Genomic DNA, 18,616 nt, shown 5'->3' with positions numbered 1-18,616 from the left:
AGCATGCATTCATGCTTTATTGGATTTACATATTCATGTTCATGTTACTAAATGAAAGCTGTGTGGAAGTGAAGCCAGTTTATTAGACGTTTGCATAAAAATTCATTGTGAACAGCTTTATACTTCAGTATGCCTTGTTTTCCAAGCAATCCGGTAGAATCATGAACACATTTCTTAAATACAGGTATGAAGACCTTTAAAACATAAGAAATTTTTGCAAATAATTTGTTTTCAGCAATGTTTTGAGATGATTTTGAAACCCTCTTTCAACCTGAAAGAGCAGTTTCTGTTTAATTCACTGTAGTTTTATGTGGAACATTGAACTTTGGTTTGAAGTGTGCATGCATTCAGGCGTGCATGATTAGATTCAGTAGGTGCTATAACTTTATGTATTTCATGTAATTTGCCCTTTTCCCTTTCAGTTTGGCAGGTGTATTTTCCCTTTCTGCTCTCCAGCCTAAAAAGAAAAAACGAAAGCAGCCACCACATCTAATGATTGGTATGCTGCGATTTGTAATACAGTAAGATTCCTACTTAGTTCCGTTGCGGGAGCTCGTTTGTAAGTCCAACAAAAATCAGTGCCTGCAGACACAGGCTGAGAGCACTAATCATTGAGTTTTGGCGGGGGGAGTCCCCCTGTCAGAACACAATAGCACAGCTGGGGAGATTGCTGCACCAGCATTGCTTGTGTTGGTACGGTGATCTACCCGCTGGGTTGAACGAACAAAAACTTTGGAAACACATGTTTGCATCTTTGAAAGTTTGCAACTCAAAGGTTCGTATGTACGGGACTTACTGTACATTTCTGGTTTGGAGTTTTTTAACCTAAAAAAACAAATGATCCTGTTCCCTTAACCACTTAAGGACCGCCTCCTGCACATATACGTCGGCAGAATGGAACGGCTGGGCACAAGCACGTACAGGTACGTCCTGTACTAGTACCCAGCCGTGTGTTGCGACCCGGTGCAAAGCTCCGGGACCGCAGTACCTGCGGACCCGATCGCCGCTGGAGTCCCATGATCGGTCCCCGGAGCTGAAAAACGGGGAGAGCCGTGTGTAAACATGGCTTCCCCGTTCTTCACTGTGGCGGCAGTATCGATCGTGTCATCCCTTTTATAGGGGGACACAATCGATGACGTCGCACCTACAGCCACACCCCCCTACAGTTGTAAACACACTTCAGGTCACACATAACCCCATCATCGCTCGCTGTGGTTAACTCCCAAACTGCAATTGTCATTTTCACAATAAACAATGCATTTTTTGCTGTGAAAATGACAATGGCCCAAAAATGTGTAAAAATTGTCCGAAGTGTCCGCCATAATGTCGCAGTCTCGAAAAAAATCGCCGCCATTAGTAGTAAAAAAAAAAAGAAATTTATAAAAATTGCAATAATTTTTTTTTACCAAAAATAGGTAGAAGAATACGTATCGGCCTAAACTGAGGAAACATTTTTTTTTATATATTTTTGGGGGATATTTATTATAGCAAAAAGTAAAAAATATTGAATTTTTTTTCAAAATTGTCGCTCTCTTTTTGTTTATAGCGCAAAAAATAAAAACCGCAGAGGGGATCAAATACCACCAAAAGAAAGCTCTATTTGTGGGAAAAAAAGGACGCCAATTTTGTTTGGGAGCCACGTCGCACGACCGCGCAATTGTCAGTTAAAGCGACGCAATGCCAAATCGCAAAAAGGGGCAAGGTCCTTTAGCTGCATTTTGGTCCGGGTCTTAAGTGGTTAAAGCATGTTATACAGCACAGTGCTTGTGCTGTGTAATTTGTCCCCCTATAACACCTAAAAAACCTGGCTGATCCTGCCTGGCTATACACTCCCCCTGTAAGCTGACCACGGTGTATCCTGGCTGCTGAGCCCTGACACCTTGGTCAGTTAACGTGTATCTGTCATCTGCAGCTCTCCTGTCCTCCTCTCCCTTCTCCCTCCCTGCCTGTCGGCTCCTGTGTCAGGGACCGCCCCCTCCCCTCTTGCTGCTGAATTAACATTTCATAGTCTATACAATCCACCTTGTCTCCTACGGATATATCCCCCTGTGTGTGTGTGTGTTTTATTAAAATAAGTCGTTCTCTACCTTATCTCAGAGCGCCGATCTCTGCTCACGTGATCTGCCGGATCTCTCCTCCCCTTCAGACTGATGTCAGCAGGGGAATCTTGGCCACGCCCCCTGGAGCTGTCAGACGGGGAGAGAAGAGAGCCAGCGGGTTACGCGAGCGGCAATCGGCACTCTGAGATAAGGTAAATAACGGCTTATTAAAAAGAAAAAAACACACACACAGGGGAACATATCCTGGGAAGGCCAAGAGGATTGTATAAACTATGAAATGTGGGTTAACAACCACGTTAAGGCATATTGGCAGAACATCAAATTTTTAGCATTTAAATTGAATAGGGTGCCAAAATCCAAAGCTCAGAGCTGGTCAGTCTTTTCAGTAATATACAGCTTCAGCTATGGCAACCATCAAAAGCAATGCTCCAGTGTTCCAGCAAGCCTTGGACCTTGCCACTTGACATAGAAGGAGCAGCTATTTGGCAAAGTTGGGAGTGGGTAGTCTTAGTCCCCTGCTGCTCTGCACGGGCGCATAGTGGTGTTAAACGTGTTCTTGGGAGAAAGTTTACCTTCCAAAGTTTGTTTTACACTTGCAAATGTCCTGCAACTCCCCAGCTTTCCCAGATAATGGACATGGGAGTTCACGTGCTACCATTTTTTAATCTTCTACATTGATATGAAATGATTTGTGAGCAGCAGTATATATCTAAAAGAGATTGAATTTAGCTCTAGAGATACTTGTCTTTCTGTCTTTCAATACTATGCTAAATTGGTCAAGGTCAGATTAACAAAGTGTTGCAGAGACTTATTCAGCACAACAGCCAGGTAGCTAGTGTTTTTGGAAATCAAAGTCACCAATGAAAACCTATATACTTCTTTAATAGGAATTTACAGATTGCAATCCTAGACTTTATCAAGTGGATATCCCTATTGGGTAGCTAAGAAGCCTTTCTTTATTTAGATGTTTTCAAAATGTAGTTGTTTAACAAGAGAGCATGAAAGCTGAAATCCCATCTAATTCAGAGCAAGTGTTTTTCTAGAATATTTTTTTGTGATGCTGCCAAACTATGTAATGCCAACTTCCTAGTAAATATAATATGGAATCGGACAGTAGCGAACAGAACAGAATTTAGAAAGTAGGTAATTCCAGAGTCATTTCACTTAGGTTTGTCAGTAGTTGTGAAGTATTACTAAGGCCTCCATGTGGACCTGAATTTCTCCTCTGTATTGTAGAGGGTGGAAGTGAGATCTTCCATTCAGAGAATGTCATTTACGGTACTTTAGAGTACCATTTCCCATCTGCTTGGTGTGTCATGTTTGTGTTCATAGAAGGGGTATGCAGGCCTTTGCTGCATTCAACTGGTGGATAGTGAGTGACATCTTGTACTTTGAAATAGGCCTCTCCGCCAGGTGCAGAAGACAGGCCGGTGGGTTTTCAGACATGTATACCATAATCATTTATTTGTTGGTATCTGTCATATCTCTCCAAAAAGATTGGATTTTTGGGCTATGGCCGTAAATGTGTGACATCATACCCATCCCAGTCCTGCAACTCCTGCCTCTATCTGAGGCCCCGTACACACGGCCGAGGAACTCGACGTGCCAAACACGTCGAGTTCCTCGTCGAGTTCAGGGATGAAGCCGCCGAGGAGCTCGGCGGGCCGCCTTCTCCCATAGAACAACGAGAAAATAGAGAACATGTTCTCTATTTTCTCGACGAGTTCCTCGGCGGCTCCATCGGGCCAAAAGTGTACAGACGACAGAGTTTCTCGGCAGAATCCGGCTCTGACCGAGTTTCTCGCCGAATTCTGCCGAGAAACTCTGTCGTGTGTACGAGGCCTGAGATTTGTTGGTTCCTTTTGTGGAGTATATAAGGAACTTTGTACCACCTTGGTAAAATGTTCAATCCCTTTTTGCAATAGAAGATGTGTGTGCTAAATGCAGTCTAATTTTCCCTTTGCTGTAAGTTGTATCTCAAGTTTGCATTCCTAGTTTAGGAGAAACAATGGGGAGAGCTCTGTGCCTGGGGAAATAAGGAGATTTTCCCCAACTCAAGACTGAAGAGAAGAGTGTGTGGCTAGTTGGTTCTCTTGATCTATATAGGGATTCAAAGGAAGTCATTGGACGTATTGTGCAGTATTTGGTAGTGGATAGGAGGAGGTGTCTGAGTATCGTGCTCCAAAAGTCCAAGGGTGGGTGGGGGGTGTCAAAAATAATGAGGCATTCAATTTGTGTGGCTACAACACTGTGAGGAAATGCTCTAATTTATTTTGGCTCTTGGTAGAATGTAGTCCAGTCTTAAAATGATAGTGCAGTTAATGTATTGATCTTACTTCCATAGGGGTAGATGGATGAGAGTGAAAGACGTTAAGTAGGTAAATTACTAGGGTTAAAGGATTTGTTTTATTTTTACAATCCCAGCTGCTTCCCCCTTCCATAATATAATCAGAATGGGCACTGTACACCGTTTAAAATGACCAGGGTACCCTAAATCGCCTGTTTAGACCTCATAGTTTCAGATAAACAAGTCCAATTTTATTTATCATTAATACACTATAACTACTGTATACCCCCTTCTGCTTACCTCAGACCAGAGGGTTTTCTAGTTCAGTAGCTGTGGCCCATGCCCTCTTCTGAACTGGTAGGGCCATCCATGACTGTGCATGCAGGGCACTAATGGAAAAGACATTGATTGGTGGCCTGCTGTAATTAATATTGGGGCAAATAAAAGGTGGTAGAGCTGGAATGGGGGGAATTAAAGGGTCCCCTCTGGTTCTGTAGTTCTCTTTGTTCTGAATCCAAGAACAACATTTTAAAATATTGAAGCTTTCAAACCCCTAGTTGTGGTGGCTGCATCCATTTCTTTTGTCCCAGCTATTTACATGTTCTGTTTTTTTCAGAACATACCTGTTTATCCTGCCAGAAATATTATGAATGTGTGTAACTTTCTGTGAACTAAACTGATATTTCAAGCAATGGCAATGAACAATGGCAATGAACTACAATTCCCCTTCCACCCTATGTAATAGACATGAGGAGAGTAAGAGATGTTTTCAGTCCTGATCAGGAGATTAGCCTAGGGTGACATTGCTTCTTCTTCATAGATACAGTACGGTGAGTAAATAGTATCATTTTAGGACAGGAAGGGTATTATTGGCAGGATTACTAGGTAAAAATTAAAGGGAAATATATTAAGCCACCACATTTAAGAGCTGATACGCTGCAGTGTATGGAAATTAGTTTTTGAGTTTAGAGAAGCTTGTGTTTTTTCAATATTCTACTATGGTTGGAACTCACAGGCCTTTGTAATGTTGAAAGTTAATAAAAAAATAAAAATAAAAAAAGGGTGCAGGCAGGCTTTTTTGATGACAGAATATGCTTCTACATACCTGCCTGTCAGCACTTGTTTCTGTAAGTTTATCCTGAGACGTGCACGTGCAGCTCCTTGTACAGTCTCTTTCATGCCAGGACAAAGTACGTGAGGTAGTTGGGCCTAGCCAATCAAGAGGCTGCAGGCTTTGAATCTGGAAGAAGATGAAGTAAGTCTGCCATAATTTGCGAATATGCTTGTGCCTATTTGCACATTATGGAAAAAAACTCTTGTTTTTAAGTTTTAGTCTGGCAGTTTCCTTTTAAGTTTAAACATAAATTCAGGGTCAGTCTCACTATATATGCTGTGATGAGTGGCTGTATCTTTTAGGAAGGGCTTGTAATGTGCCTGATATATAAATAAAGTAATAATGCGCAACCCACAAACATAAAAGTGCAGAAAAAAAGGTGTACATTTGTGAAACTGAACCAGCATAAAGTCTGTAGTTAAATTTCCTGTGTAGAAAAATATATATATATAAAAATAAAATAGTCCCAAAAAATATAAATATGAACTGTTGGAATCAAATGCAAAAAATCATATATAGTCCAAGAAACTTCCTAATTTCTGACACCAAACGATCAGCTTGCTTCTGTATGCTTCAGTATAGACAAAACTCTACATCCATATAATATGGGTGAAAACAGTGGAAGGTGCAGATAAATAAGCCTCTTACCAGAGAGACGGTTTCATAGACATGTCATCCCCGACCTGGGAGCTGTGGTTCATGCAAGCCGACAGGATCTGGCGATCTGAACTTCAGGTGCAGCAGTGCTTGTAAATCACTCCTCAGCGATGAGATGACCAACTCCTCAGCAGTGGACTGATTAACATGTGCAGCTCTCCCCGGATGTTTTAGGAAACAATTAGCAACAAAAAAAAAAAAAAAAAAAGAGAAGAGGGAGACTTCATAGTGTATTACTTAGTAGCAAAACACTTCTTTAATAAAAAAAGGTTTCTGAGTACAAACAACACAGTTTGATACGTGTGAAGCAACAGTTTACACAGAAACAAAAAAGCAGTATCTTTAAAATCAAAAATAGCTCCGGTAACAACCAGAAAGCTAAAATATGGCAATGTCTTTTGAATAAATGTAGACTCCAACCTACGCTGCGTTTCGCCTTTGTAATGGGCATCAACTGGGATTGTCTCCGTTCCCAGTTGATGCCCATTACAAAGGCGAAACGCAGCGTAGGTTGGAGTCTACATTTATTCAAAAGACATTGCCATATTTTAGCTTTCTGGTTGTTACCGGAGCTATTTTTGATTTTAAAGATACTGCTTTTTTGTTTCTGTGTAAACTGTTGCTTCACACGTATCAAACTGTGTTGTTTGTACTCAGAAACCTTTTTTTATTAAAGAAGTGTTTTGCAACTAAGTAATACACTATGAAGTCTCCCTCTTCTCTTTTTTTTTTTTTTTTTTTTTTTTTGCTAATTGTTTCCTAAAACATCCGGGGAGAGCTGCACATGTTAATCAGTCCACTGCTGAGGAGTTGGTCATCTCATCGCTGAGGAGTGATTTACAAGCACTGCTGCACCTGAAGTTCAGATCGCCAGATCCTGTCGGCTTGCATGAACCACAGCTCCCAGGTCGGGGATGACATGTCTATGAAACCGTCTCTCTGGTAAGAGGCTTATTTATCTGCACCTTCCACTGTTTTCACCCATATTATATGGATGTAGAGTTTTGTCTATACTGAAGCATACAGAAGCAAGCTGATCGTTTGGTGTCAGAAATTAGGAAGTTTCTTGGACTATATATGATTTTTTGCATTTGATTCCAACAGTTCATATTTATATTTTTTGGGACTATTTTATTTTTATTTTTATATATATATATTTTTCTACACAGGAAATGTAACTACAGACTTTATGCTGGTTCAGTTTCACAAATGTACACCTTTTTTTCTGCACTTTTATGTTTGTGGGTTGCGCATTATTACTTTATTTATACATCCTTAGCTTGCTGAATATTCCAGCGAATTTCACTATTGCAGCACCTAATTGAAAACTTTTTTTCACCTCAAACTTTCACTTAATATTTTTTTCTATTGGAACCCTATGGTATCCCAATTAGAATCATAATTTTTTGTTTAACACTCACCCTTTTATTTGTCAACACGTTTTTTCATTTATTTTTTAATATCTGATACCACTAAGGAGAAGCGCAAATCTACCTTGCTTTACACAATGTGCCTGATATGCAGAGGCCGCACCCCAGGGCTAGTTTAGTCGGGGTCAGTTGCCAAAAATTCAGGCTTGAGATGCAGGATGCACGTGACATTTAGGATTCTGAACTAATGGCACTTTCTTTTTTTATTTGTTCTAATCATTTCCTTTCATTTTAGACTGGCAGTGCTTTACCTGGACCCAGCCGAATTAATGCTTTTACTAGTATGAACCCTCTCAACGCTTTTCCTGGTTATGCAATACAGAATACATATGCTCTTATGATGCCAGCCTTGGGTAGTTTTTCTTCTCACCTCTCCCTATCAGGACACCAGAGAGGTAACTGCTTTTCATCATGATTGTTTGCACTAAAACTGAAGCCTGGTACATACAATAATTATTTATTTTGTTCAACCCAGCTGGCTGAACGGAAAAAAAACTGGAAAACTCGGGAGCAGATCCTGTACTAACAATGTTAGTACAGCGATCTGCACAGTGAGCTATTGTGTGATGACAGAGGGATGGCTCACCTCCAGAACACATTGATCAGCGCCCTCAGCCATTGGCTGAGAACGCTGATCAGGTGCCAATTGGCAGACCTGCCCTTCGACAGAAGCCAAACTTAGTTATCATGCACACGGGTCGAATGTGTCCACAAACCTGCTTCCCAACAGGGATTCCCAGGAATGGATATGATCAGCCCATATATAATCAAATTAAAGTGGATTTAATCCCGATTTTTTTTTTTTTTTTTTCCTGTCACAATGTAGAGTAAAATATTTCCTATCATCTGTGCCCAGTCTTGCCACAAAGAGTTAATCCAGCTCTGAGCAATCCTGTTTTTTTCCAGTGAAATAAACGGACAAACAGGAGAAAACTTTTGTCCGTTCCTCCCTCTTGCTGTGAATGACAGGTTATTTACATATCTCATGCACTAGCCTGGGGACAGGCATTATTTTTTAATTCCCACCCCCACTCCTTTTCTGAAGTCATGTGGTTACTTTTCTGGATTTTGACTGGATGTTAGCAGAATTTAGTGTAAGGAATACACAGGACAAAATGCATGTTGACAAGGGGAGTGTAAAGGTGGGCGTGGAGTCTACTGACATCACGACTCACCCACCGAGCTCCAGACAACAGATCCACCCACAGAATCTGCAGTTTTTCAATTCTTATAACGGACAGAGGGGAGACATTTAACAGGTAAGGATACATGCAGGAGGCATCTATATCCTTATAGATCAGCACTATGGCAGTAGTTTAGAAAGGATGAGAGTAGGTTTACATCCACTTTAGGAGTTTTTGGATGAGATTTAAAGTATAATAAATCCTAGTTTTCTTTTTAATTTTGTAAGGTTTGGAATGTATGAAAATCTGTCATTGCAATACTTCACATTATGTTTAACTAGTGACTATGAACCTGTCAACCATTTTAAAACTTTAGTGCCTTACTCCATCTAGGTTTTAACTCCTTTTGGATAGAGTTGGGGATAGATGCTTTTTTGTAAGGTTTTATTTCTTTCCGTGATTTGGTTGGGGAAGTGTGGAAACCTTTAATTAATAGAAGTCTCTGCTGCCATTTATGGGGTCCATTTTGTGACAGAGTGTCTCTTAGTATGACAAAATGATCTCCACCCAAATGGGTGATAGAAAAAAAGGAAAAAACAACAAATATGGCAAAAAAAATGATCGTAGGACCTATAACGTAAAGGGTTTAAATACCCCATTAAAGAGACATAAGATCTTAAAAGATTTAGAATTCTATGCTGCCAGCATAGTTTTTCTTTTACAAGAAACACATGATTCAAAAGTTAGGTTATATTCAAGAGAACACCCAACATGGTATTATGGAGATTCAACAACAAATAGATCAAAGGGGGTAGCAATAGGTTTAGGGAAAGATATAAGACTTGGACCCCTTTCACACTGGAGGCGTTTTTCAGGCGCTAAAGGGCTAAAAATAGCACCTGAAATTGCCTACCCTGCAGCCCCAGTGTGAAATCCCAAGTGCTTTAACACTGGAGCTGTGAGCTTGCAGGACATTACAAAAAGTCCTGCAAGCAGCATCGTTGGAGCGGTGTACGCACCGCTCCTCCACCACCCCTACCCATTGAAATGAATGGGCGCTTCAGCAGCGGTGCTTTTCATGCTCATTTAACCCTTATTCTGCCACTAGCAAAAGTACCCCGCTAGCAGCCGAAAAGCGTGGCTAAAACAACGGTAAAGCGCCGCTAAAACTAGCTACCACGGCCCGCTGGCAGTGTGAAAGGGCTCTAAATATAAGGGAAAGGAAAGTGGATCCGGATGGGTGGTAGCTGTTTCTGGAAGGGGAATTCAATGGAATGTACAGGAGAAAGGAGGAATATCAGCGGAAGTTAATGAGGAAATCAACTGATAGACATATGGAGAATCCAACACTCTAAAGAAAGAGACTACCGTATTTTCCGGCGTATAAGACGACTTTCTGGATGCAAAAAAATGCATCCAAAGTCGGGGGTCGTCTTATACGCTGGTGACAGTCTCCGTGCTGCGAGCGTCCATGATTTAAAAGCCGCTCCTTCTTCTCAGCGTGTCCTGTGATAGGCGGAACACAAATCTTCCCAGCAGCGCCTCTGTTCTGTGTTCCTCCTATCACAGATGCCTTCTCATCCTCGGACGAGAGGACGTCCGTGATAGGCGGAACACAGAACAGAGGCGCTGCTGGGAAAATTTGTGTTCCGCCTATCACAGGACACGCTGAGAAGAAGGCGCAGCTTTAAAATCATGGACGCTTACAGCAGACGGAGACTGTCACCGGCCTGGAAGTCAAAGCAGCAAAACGTGAGTGATGGCAATGTTGGCACAGTGGGGGGCAAGTGATGGCACAGTGGGGGCAAGTGATGGCACAGTGGGGGCATGTAATGTAATGGCACAGTGAGATTTGAAAAAAGCCTGTTTCTGTCAGCGGTTCTGGCTACCCCTCAGCTTCCAGAAAGACTAGTAGGAAGGGGGTAGTCTTATATGGCGAGTATATGCCAAAACCAACATTTTTCCTGGAAAATTAGAGGGTCGTCTTATACGCCGGCAAATACGGTATACGTTCTATTCTGCCGTACTTGGGACATACTCAGGACTGGATTACATATTGGTAGAACATTTATTACTGGAGGGAAAAGGTAAAACATCTATAGAGACAATAACAGCATCAGACCATGCACCCATAACAGCAGAAGTAAAAATAGGGGAGGACCAAAATAAGGTAAACACATGGAGAATAAATTATAAAATAATACAGAACTTGGAGGTTGAAAGAAAAATAAAGAAAGAAATAGAGCAATATTTTATGACAAATAAGACACAGGATTCTGCGGAAGCCACGATATGGGAAGCTCATAAAGCTTACATTAGGGGCATCCTGATAGCCATAGGGTCCAAACAAAAAGAAAGAACAAATAAAAGAAATTATATATTAAAAGAACTTTATGAATTAGAACGAAAAGGAAAAGGGAAATGAGATACAACACCTGATAGTGCTAAAGAAAGATGAACCGAATAGTCTAATGGAACAGGAAATTAGACAAACTTTCAATAAAGTAAATAAAGAGAGATATCAATGGGGGAACAAACCGGAAAAATACCTGGCAAGAAAAGAAAAAAAAATGACATAAGGAAAATAAAAAATAATGTAGGGAATCTAGTTTATTCAACATCAGAAATGCAGAAGTATTTCAAAAGTTTTATAAAGCATTATACTCAATAAGAACAGAAAAGGAACAAATAAAAGATATAGATAGAAAGGAAAACATGTAAAGGTGCCTAAGAGAAGCCAAATTACCTAAATTAGAAGAAGAAAAACTGTCCGATCTAGAAAGACCTATAACTCAATAAGAAATTCTATTAGCATTAAAGGATGTGGTGACATGAAAGAGCCCAGGACCAGATTGCTTTTCAGCCATCTATTCAAAAAAATGTAAATGTCTACTATTCCTAAAATGATGCTCGTATTGTAACTCAGAGGAGGAGAGGGGGGATGAGAAAGGAAGCATTGTTGGCATATAGTACAGTAATATCAAAGGAAGATAAAGATGTAGCACAATGTTCTAGCTATAGACCAATATTGTTATTGAATGAGGACATAAAGCTATATGCCAAAGTTTTAGCCAATAGACTGAAGGTATTCATGCCATAATGGATACACATGTATCAGGTTGGATTCGTCCATGGGAGGGAAGGGAGAGATAATGGGGTGAAATCAGCATTGCTCCTACATAAAATAAATAAAGATGGACCCCAGGACTATTTCTGTAATTTGATGCTGAAAAAGCATTTGACAGAGTAGACTGGGAGATCAGCGACACTAGAGGAGTTGGAAATCAGTCCAAGAATAATTCAATGCATCAAAGTGTTATATAAACAGCCATTGGCAGCAGTGAGGGTAAATGGGACCATTTCTCGCCCCTTTGACTTGAGCATCGGGATGAAACAGGGATGTCCCCTATCTCCATTATTATTTATATTAATTTTAGAGCCTTTACTTGCAACTAGCAGAAACAACTTAGATATTTAAGTGGTGAAAATAGGAGATGAGGAATATGAGGTGGCAGCATACGCAGATGATATTCTGTTCTATGTTTCTAATCCGAGAACAACATTACCTAATATAATGAACCTACTGAAAAAATATGGAGGGTTATCAAACAATAAAATAAATAAAGTCAGAAATCCTGAATATTAGTATAGATAAGAAATAAGAACAATGTCTACAAGAAAAATTCCCATTTTAAATGGCAGAAAAAATGTAAATATCTAGGGATATATTTGACAGGAATTTGAAAAGACTTGTATCAAACAAATTACATCCTCTTACTAAATGAAATTAACCACTTGCCAACCAGCCGCTGCAGTTTTACTGTGGCAGAATGGCACGGCTGGGCGAAACAACGTTATGTTACGTCGCTTCGCCTTTTGGCCACTAGGGGGAGCGTGCCGCCATGGTTTGCCCCCCGGGGGCTGATGCGAGTGCCCGGCAGGCGCGATGATCGCCGGGCACCCGCAATCGCTCGTGACAAAGCGAGAACCGGGATCTGTGTGTGTAAACACACAGATCCCAGTTCTATTAGAGGAGAGGAGACTGATCGTGTGTTCATACAGTGTATAAATACCGATCTGTCTCTTCCCCTAGTAAGTCCCATCCCTCCTACAGTTAGAACACAGAGAGGAAACACAGTTAACCCCTTGATCGCCCTCTAGTGTTAACCCCTTCCCTGCCAGTGACATTTATACAGTAATCGGTGCATTTTTAACCACTTGCCGTCCGCCGCACGAACATTTACGTCAGCAGAATGGCACGGACAGGCAAATGGGCGTACAGGTACGTCCCTTTAAATTTGTCGGCGTTTGGGCACTGCCGGCCACGAGCTCCGTGTACGTGGGACCCGCAGACTCGATGTCCCGCGATCGTGTCACGGTAAACAAGGAATCTCCCTGTTCTGCCTAAAAACAGGACACTGATCGTCTGCCCCCACACAGTTAGAATCTTCTCTCCCTAGGACACACTTAACCTCTTCCTAGCCCCCTAGTGGTTAACCCCTTCCCTGCCAGTCATTTATACAGTAATCGGTGCAATTTTTTAGCACTGATCGCTGCATCAAAAGTGTCTGATGTTTCTGCCATAATGTCGCAGTCACGATAAAAATTGCTAAATTACTAGTAAAAAAAAATCATAAAAATGCCATAAGACTATCCCCCATTTTGTAGACACTATGAGCTAGCTTCACAAACCCTTTACGTTGGCGTATCTGTTGATACGCCGCGTAAGTTGAAAAATAAATTCCTGCTTTATCCGACCGACGTAAGTCTTAGTACACCGTCGTATCTAGGGTGCATATTTACGCTGGCCGCTAGGGGCGCTTCCGTAGATTTACGAGTAGAATATGTAAATGAGCTAGATACGGCCATTCACGAACGTACTTGCGCCCGCTACGCCGTTTACGTAAGGCTTACGTCCGGCGTACAGTTATCCCTGCTATATGAGGCGCAGCCAATGTTAAGGTATGGACGTCGGAACAGCCGTCAAATTTTACGTCGTTTACGTAAGTGGTACGTGAGTGGGGCTGTGCGTAGGTTACGTTCACGTCGAAAGCATTGAGCCGACGTTTCTTAGGGAGTATTTGCGACGTGATTCTGAGCATGCGCTGTACGAACGGCCATTCATTTTCATGGGGTCACGGCTAATTTAAATGAAGCACGCCCACTACCTGCCTTCTTTGAATTAGGCGGGCTTACGCCGGCCTATTTACACTACGCCGGCGCAACGTACAGCGCCAGATCTTTGAGAATACTGGTCTGGGCTCCCTGTTTTACGTCGGCGTAGCGCATATGAGATGCGCTACGCCGGCCAAAAGAAGCGCCGAGCTACCTGAATCTAGCTCAATAACTTTTGCACAAACCAATCAATAAACGTTATTGCGATTTTTTTTTTGATTTTTTTTATTTTTTTTTTTTATTACCAAAAATATGTAGAAGAATACGTATCGGCCTAAACTGAGGAAAAAAATCGTTTTTTTATATATATTTTTTGGGGATATTTATTTTAGCAAAAAGTAAAAAATATTGCTTTTCTTTTTTTTTTTTTTTTGCTTTTTTTTTAATTGTCGCTCTATTTTTGTTTATAGCGCAAAAAATAAAAACTGCAGTGGTGATCAAATACCACTAAAAGAAAGCTCAATTTTTGAGAAAAAATATTTTTTTTTTTGGGAGCCACATCGCACGACCGCGCAATTGTCAGTTAAAGCAACGCAGTGCCGAATTGCAAAAAGTGGCCCGGTCATTTGGCTGCCAAATCGGTCATTTGGCACCGATCAAATATGTCCAATTTGTCCGCCGCAATATCGCAGTCCCGCTAAAAATATCAGATCGCTGCCATTACTAATAAAAAAATAATAATAATGAAAATGCCATTATTAAAACTGTGGCATATTAATTATAGCAAAAAGTAAGGCTACTTTCACACTGAAACGCTTTGCAGGTGCTATTGCCCTGAAAGCCGCTCCTTTATATCCAGTGTGAAAGCCTGAGGGCTTTCACACTGGAGCGTTGCGCTGGCAGGGCGGTAAAAAAAGTCCTGCCAGCCGCATCTTTGAGGTGCTGTAGGAGCGGTGAATACACCGCTTCTACAGCGCCCCTGCCCATTAAAATAAATGGGGCAGCGTCTCCAAAACCGCAACGCTAGCGGCCGAAAATCGTGACAAAAACAACGATAAAGTGCCGCTAAGAATAGGGGCACTTTGGCGCCGACGTATCCAGCGCTTCAGTGTGAAATTAGCCTAGAAGATATGTTTTTTTCAAAAATGGTCGCTCTTCTTTTGTTTATAGTGAAAAAAATAAAGACTGCAGAGGCGATCAAATACCACCAACAGATTTATAAGATTATTAGCAGAATGTTAGAACCAGTAGTTCCACCTTTTATAGAAAGATGGGAAGCAGAGCTTGGCGTAAAATGGAGCAAACAAGAAAAGGGAAAAATATTGAAATTGGCAGAAGGAACAGCGATGGATATTAATACGAGAGAGATGAACTAGAAGTGCTTATCAAAATGGTACTTAACACCCACCAAAACTCACAAAATCCTATCAGAAAAAATCACTGTTGTGCTGGAGAGGGATGTGGGTCAAGAGGAACAATGATACACAGGAATGCCCAAAAATACAGGAATTTGGGCAGGAGATTAACCATATGATTCAGGAGATATCTGGAATGGAAATGCCTAAAAACCCTGAAAACCTATCTATTGCATAACACTAAACCTAACAATCAAAGAATATGAAAAAACAGTAATACCCCATTTAATAAATGCCACAAAAAGCTTGATCCCACAATGTTGGTTATGGTAAATCCAGAATGCCCAATGTTGGGAGAATGGGTTAAAGAGCATATTATATGGGGAAAGATAAAACAGAAAGATGTGTAAATGTATGGAAATGGTGGATATCATTTAACAGCACAAGAAGGTAAACAGATTTGAGGAATAAAAGCTAAAAAGATGGGGGCAAAGAAGAAAGAGAGACATATGAATAAGAGTGGGGAGGAGTAGAGGGAGTTGTATGATGTACTGAGGAAAGATTGTTATGAATAATTGTATGAATATTTTGTATAATGTGAAAACTAATAAAAATATATATAAAAAACAAATGAAGGAACTAGGCTCTCCAAGCTGTGCAGTCAAATCAATCCATTAAATAGTGTTGCACACAAAAGGGACCTTTAATATCACAGGATCATACAGCTACACCTCCTGTTGTGTATCTTGTCTAATGCCAAAAATTTAGCCAAGGATCTTTCGTTACAAGCACAAATTAATCTGCAGAGACACACTATTAACCCCTTTGCGACCATGCTGTAGCCAAATGACAGGTACAGCGCAGCTGCACTTTGTCGGGAGACTGTCATATGACGTGCTGCCTGCGCGTCCCCTGCGGTGCGCATCGGCAGTGATTTGTGATCGCTGCATCCTTCAGACACAGCTGATTACAGATTAGGATAAAGAGCCAATCATGGCGGCTCTTTACCACGTGATCAGCTGTGTCCAATCACAGCTGATCATGGATGTAAACAGGATTTGCCGGTTATCTGCAATTCTCCTCTCACGCTGACAGCACATGAGGAGAGGAGTGACGAAAACCAGCAAATCTGCACTGACAATCAGGACACTGATGATCAGTGCAGCCCCATCAGTGATGCCTGTCAGTGCAGCATATCAGATCAGTGCACATCAGTGAAGGAGAAAAATTACTTATTTATAACAGAAAAAAACTTTTTGTTTTTTTTGTTTTTTTTTACATTTTAGGTCTTTTTTTCATTTTGTTTAGCAAAACAACTCAGGAAAATAAAACTTTTGAATTAAGAATGGTAATTCTATTTGACACAAAAGATAATAGTCTAAATGTAAACCCCTGGCTTCCTAAATCACTATTCAACATTTTTATGACGACTTTAACCTCTGTGACTCCATGAGGGTTAAAAAACTTGTGTGCTAAATGCCAAATGTGGCATGTCAGGGGGTCACCATCACTTAAAGCAGAAGTTCCATTTTTGGGTGGAACTCTGCTTTAATAACAAATTAATTACCATTGCTGTTCTGTTTTTTCTTTTCTCAAAGCTTGTCTTATTAAAATTCTGCTAAACCTTTGTGTCTTTTTACTGCTTGGGCCTTGAAGAAAGCTTGTCCGTAAGTTGGTGCAAATAAAAAGAGTATCACAGACCGTACTCAATTCTTTTTGTTCATTTTTAGCAAAAGTTTGTTTCTGTTGGAAGCATTTATAGTTGTGTTTTTTAATGTTTTATTCCATAATTTATCTCCAGATGTATCTGCATTAGATCACATGAGTGGGACACCTAAAGCAAAGATGTTGGATGCAACATTCCAAGTGAGTATTATTTTCTGTCTTGTTTTTCTTTTCTTTAGTGAGTGTTAGGCTGGCCATAGACTGTTGAAATTCATCCAGTTCTTCAAGGCCATGCCGATTTTTGTTCATGGGTGTGGCTGTCTTTGTTCGACAGAAGGCGATCATGTAATTAAGGGACACTGGAAAACCTGTCAACCAGCAGCTGCAGCCACTGATCAGTGTATTCTGATACAATGTCCCACAGGGTTTAGGGGGGATTCATCCATACCGCACTTGTGTGGATGGAGAAATCTGTTAATTATTTTTTTAACCACTTAAGCCCCGGACCATATTGCTGGTCAAAGACCAGGCCACTTTTTGCGATTCGGCACTGCGTCGCTTTAACTGACAATTGCACGGTCGTGCGACGTGGCTCCCAAACAAAATTGGAGTCCTTTTTTTCCCACAAATAGAGCTTTATTTTGGTGGTATTTGATTACCTCTGCGGTTTTTAGTTTTTGTGATATAAACAAAAATAGAGCGACAATTTTGAAAAAAAAAATTATATTTTTTACTTTTTGCTATAATAAATATCCCCCAAAAATATATAAAAAAAAAAGTTTTTCCTCAGTTTAGGCCAATATGTATTCGTCTACATATTTTTCGTAAAAAAAATCGCAATAAGCGTTTATTGATTGGTTTGCGCAAAAGTTATAGCGTTTACAAAATAGGGGATAGTTTTATGGCATTTTTATTAATATTTTTTTTTTACTAGTAATGGCGGCGATCATCGATTTTTATCGGTACTGCGACATTATGGCGGACACTTTTGACACATTTTTGTGGACCATTGGCATTTTTATAGCGATCAGTGCTATAAAAATGCATTGATTACTATAAAAATGCCACTGGCAGGGAAGGGGTTAACACTAGGGGGCGAGGAAGGGGTTAAGTATGTTCCCTGGGTGTGTTCTAACTGAAGGGGGGGAGGGACTGACATAGGGAAATGACTGATCACTGTTCATACATTGTATGAACATGCAATCAGGCATTTCTCCCCCTGACAGGACCGGGAGCTGTGTGTTTACACACACAGCTCCCGGTTCTCGCTCTGTAACGAGCAATCGCGTGTGCCCAGCGGTGATCGCGCCCACCGGGCACGTGCGTCGGCGTCAGGGGCGAGCGGTGTGCGCGCCTCCGGCGGCACGCGTGCGCCCCTGTTGGCTGCTCGGCGAGATGACGTATAGCTACGTGATCTCGCCCAGCAGAGCCGACCTGCCGCCGTATAACTGCGGCGGCTGGTCGGCAAGCAGTTAATTGGCATAACATTTTTATTGAGGAGGCCATTCATATTTTTTTTTTTTTTTTTTATAATATTGTTCGTCCTATGACTCTTCTCAGTAAAGAATGTTCATTTCTGCCAGAAAGGCCCCGAGGACACCTCGGGAAACCTCGGAAACAGAGTATTTCCGTGTCTTTCCGAGATGTCTGAACAGCTGCAATCGGCGCCTTTTGGCTTCGGCGCCCACCCACCTCTTTTTGCTAGACAACACTTGCAAACTGAGTTAGGATTTTTTAAAATACAGTGCTAGTATTGTGAAATGCTTGTTAACGGCGTTACTCGCAATCCGAGGTTCCACCGTATTTAAA

At 41.1% G+C, this 18,616-nt stretch overlaps 1 protein-coding gene across 4 annotated transcripts in view; it reads left to right on the top strand.

The window, feature by feature from the left end:
- The window catches only part of ZC3H7A (zinc finger CCCH-type containing 7A), a 94,311-nt gene that overhangs the window by 26,456 nt on the left and 49,239 nt on the right, over positions 1–18,616 (top strand). For all 4 annotated transcript variants that reach the window (XM_040356866.1, XM_040356863.1, XM_040356865.1 and 1 more), the window contains exons 10-11: positions 7,784–7,943; positions 16,944–17,008. In XM_040356866.1, coding sequence (XP_040212800.1) covers positions 7,784–7,943; positions 16,944–17,008 — 225 coding nt within the window. The remainder of the gene's footprint in view (positions 1–7,783; positions 7,944–16,943; positions 17,009–18,616) is intronic.

The sequence above is a fragment of the Rana temporaria genome, chromosome 6 (genome assembly GCF_905171775.1).
Source record: "Rana temporaria chromosome 6, aRanTem1.1, whole genome shotgun sequence".
Taxonomy (NCBI): Eukaryota; Metazoa; Chordata; class Amphibia; order Anura; family Ranidae; genus Rana; species Rana temporaria.
The sequence above is the reverse complement of the archived record's forward strand: the minus strand, read 5'-3'. Positions and strand labels throughout refer to the sequence as shown.